Here is a 3,638-nt window from a genome sequence, read left to right as displayed (position 1 = left end):
AAATATTTTATTGTCCTTCTTTATATACTGGCTGCTGCTGCTGCTTTTTTTGTTGTTGCACATCTCTGGACATATGAGCGAGACAAGTGTGGAAATTTGAAAAGCAGTCGCTTACGACGTCGAGGCTTCCAGTTGATCCGATCAACGGAACAGCCTGCTCGTGAAATTAACGTGCAAGTGGCTGAGTACTCCACAGACACGTGTACCCCTTAACGTAGTTATCGGGGATGTTCAACGTGACACAGAGTGTGACAAGGCTGACCCTTTGAATTACAGGCACAACAGAAACAGGAAGTAAGAGTGAGAGAAAGTTGTGGTGAAAGATTAGAGCAGGGTTCGCCTCCATCCCCTGCCGGAGCCTCGTGGAGCTTTAGGTGTTTTCGCTCAATAAACACTCACAACGCCCGGTCTGGGAATCGAAACCGCGAGTTCGCTGCCCTAACCACTGGGCCATTGCGCCTCCACTCCAAACAATAATAAACAAAAAAAAAATCAAAACGAACAACCAAACAAATTTAGCTGCAATATATCGTTTATTGTTATCAGTTTTAGATTTATATAATCATCATTTTATAATTTTAATCAGTTTTAATCACTATTTCATTATATATGACTATCGTTACTAAATCAATTATTTTAATCATATGGTTTTCTTTGAGTAGTAGTAGTAATAGTAGTAGCAATACCACCACCTCATGATCGGGTTTTTATTTACAAACCACTAGGTAGAGTTCGTCAATTACTCGTTGTATGATGTTGTAACGTGACGCATGTAGTACCTTGCCTCCGCCGCGTCTCATTTCACGCAGACCTGTATCGTCTTTGCGCCCGACAGCGATGACTACGATCTTGGCCTTCTGGACAACGTGTATATGTTTACTCCAGCGTGCGATTTCCGGCACGTTTGAGATTTGACCATCAGTGATGACTATTACCACTCTCTTGACGTCTTTTCGAACGGTGTGTAGTGAGAGCGCAGAGGTTGACGTGAACCGGAGAGCAGCACCAAGTCTTGTTCCACTGTGTACGGGTCCGATCTAGAAATGGGAATAGAAACAAAAGCTATTGTAATAATTCTTTCTAATTTGGGCTCAGGGCCAACAATTTTAAGAGGAGGGATAAAATCGATTACATTGACTCCCAGTGCTCAACTGGTACTTGTTTTATCGACCCCGAAAGGATGAAAGACAAAGTTGACCTCAATGACACCTGAACTCAGAAAGTAAATAACCGAAAGAAATACCGCGAAGCATTTTGCCCAGTGGGGTAACAATTATGTCAACTTACTGCCCAAGAAGTAATGACAATAAAGGTGATTATACATGAGTCGCCATGATAGATCGCTGACCAAAACATTCAATTGTTTTTCTCCTTGTTTTCTCCATATTCTTTCTGTGGAAGAGCGTAGCTCGAAACGTTAAAGATTTTCTTATTTCCGAGCGTTAAACTAATACATCCTTTTGTTGTTTAGACCACCTGTCCTCGTCTGTTGTTTTTTTCGTAAATTCTCCCTAATTATACATGTGGTTCCCTCTGGCAAAGACTGTTAATAAAAGGGAGATAACCGTCCCCTCACACCATGAGGAGGGATTTGAAATTGAGGAATACATAAAAGAATGTGAATAGAGTTCACATATTATTTATTCATTTATTTTCTTTATTTCGAAGTTGTGATAATTTCTTGCTGGTAGCGATTATGTATAGCACTATTTAATTCTTTCTAGAAATCATCAAAATCTGTAACTTTTTCTTTAGATTTATTATGAAGTGAGACATTTCATTCACATTAAAGAGCGAATCAATTACAATCTCGAGGATATTTATGGCGTGTTTGTTTTCCTTTACTATGGTTTCGTTCAGAGGAACCTCATCTGCTCCATGGCAAAGAGAGAACTAACAGATAGTCAAAGTCAAGAAAAACGGGCTTTAGTGCATTAAAGCTTGTTATAGGGGCCCAACATTAAACCATGTTATCGGAGCCCAACACAAAAATATCACTGGGGATGATATTTTTGTGATATTATTTTTGGAGAAAAAATTGCGTTTTATATGCTAAGATTTACGGTCGGTTTCTTAATCCCGAACAACGATACTGTCTTGAATATAAACTGCCAATACTATTCTTTGAAATTTGGTACCCTCTCAAACAAAGCGAACGATGATATTCGAAGACGGGGGAAGAAATCACTGGAAGTCAATAAATACTTACCGTTTCGATAGCATCTTTGATTTCTTCCTTAGTCTTGGAGTCTTCAATGTAAAACTTATTGGTGACTTTAGAATTGAATAGCAGAATTCCTAATTGAGCTTGTGTAGGAGAAATGACCGAAGCGTTGACAAATTCCGTAAGGAATTTTTTGGTTTCGTAGAGTCCTTCTTCTCTAATACTGCTGGATATGTCAACCACAAACTGGATGTCAATAGGTTCAACTCCACAGACTAGCAGGGTGACAAACAACATAACATATTAACAATTCATTATAGAAAATTATATTTGATGTTATATAAATATATATATGATGCTATATCAATTGATATGTATTATTTTCTAACACTGGTTCAAGCAAAACTTCTTGCTGTGTGTTCAACAACCGACTGGTGGACAGCAGCGGGGAGAGGGGGAGAGGAGCGTTCGAGCTCCGAGCGATGCTTTGACGGGAATGCAACTTTTGGGTCTGTTGTATAAGCTTATATAGGCTTATGGGCCAGAGAAAGTAGATGCAAACTGAAGAACAGCCCCGGGCGGTGCACATTCCAACTACGCAACTTCTAGTGGGAATTGGGACAGGTTCTCCGTCTATTTCGACAAGGGGCATTCGGTTGTTTGACCAACTGAAATTAACCTGTAAGCGGTTGAGTATTTCGCAGGCACATGTAACTTTAACGTAGTTCTTGGGCTGAATCAGTGTGCCATGATCTGTCTAGATGTGAGACTTTGGATAACTTGCACAATCGTGAGAGAGAGAGAGGGGAGAGGAGAAGGACAGAGAGATAAGGAAAGACGATGAGTGGGAGAGAGAGAGAGAGGGAAAGAGAGAAAGACAGAGTGAGAGAGAGAAAGCGGGGAAAAGAGAGTAACAGAGAAGAATCGAACTCGGTAGTGCACTGATGCTTTATTTTACTGATATTGAAATGATAAAAGACAAAGTTCACATCAGCGAGATTTGAACTCGGAACGTAAAGGACATATTTAAATACGACAAGGTGATTTACTCGACCCTAACGATTCTGCAAAAAGTTTTAGGCCATCTTTAATATTTATGCTTTTGTAACATTTATCATTTATAAAACAAATATAATAATTCCCAAAATAGGCGTAAGGCTAGTAAGGCCAGCAGAGCCGAACATGCTTGGGGAGGATATGATCGATTTATCGACTCCAGTATGTAATTAATCAAATTGATATTTGTATTTTAAGACAGGGTGATTTTGATTTTTAAAGTGTAAGACCAATATATTTGCGGGCATTTCCATCTGTCTTTATATTTTTAACCACATGGTTCCGGGTTCATTCCCACTGCGTGGCACCTTGGGCAAGTGTCTTCTACTATAGCCTCGAGCCGACCAAAGCCTTGTGAGTGGATTTGGTAGACGGAAACTGAAAGAAGCTCGTCGTATATATATATGTATATATATAT

The 3,638-nt window shown here is 39.6% G+C and overlaps 1 protein-coding gene across 1 annotated transcript in view; it reads right to left on the bottom strand.

Moving 5' to 3' along the window:
- Window positions 1-514: 514 nt before the first annotated feature.
- The window catches only part of LOC128249784 (cartilage matrix protein-like), a 7,909-nt gene continuing 4,785 nt past the window's right edge, over window positions 515-3,638 (bottom strand). The window contains exons 4-5 of the mRNA XM_052974275.1: window positions 2,210-2,439; window positions 515-1,037 (exon numbers count right to left, since the gene is read on the bottom strand). Coding sequence (XP_052830235.1) covers window positions 708-1,037; window positions 2,210-2,439 — 560 coding nt within the window. The 3' untranslated portion in view covers window positions 515-707. The remainder of the gene's footprint in view (window positions 1,038-2,209; window positions 2,440-3,638) is intronic.

Source organism: Octopus bimaculoides, chromosome 18 (genome assembly GCF_001194135.2).
Source record: "Octopus bimaculoides isolate UCB-OBI-ISO-001 chromosome 18, ASM119413v2, whole genome shotgun sequence".
NCBI lineage: Eukaryota > Metazoa > Mollusca > Cephalopoda > Octopoda > Octopodidae > Octopus > Octopus bimaculoides.
The sequence above is the reverse complement of the archived record's forward strand: the minus strand, read 5'-3'. Positions and strand labels throughout refer to the sequence as shown.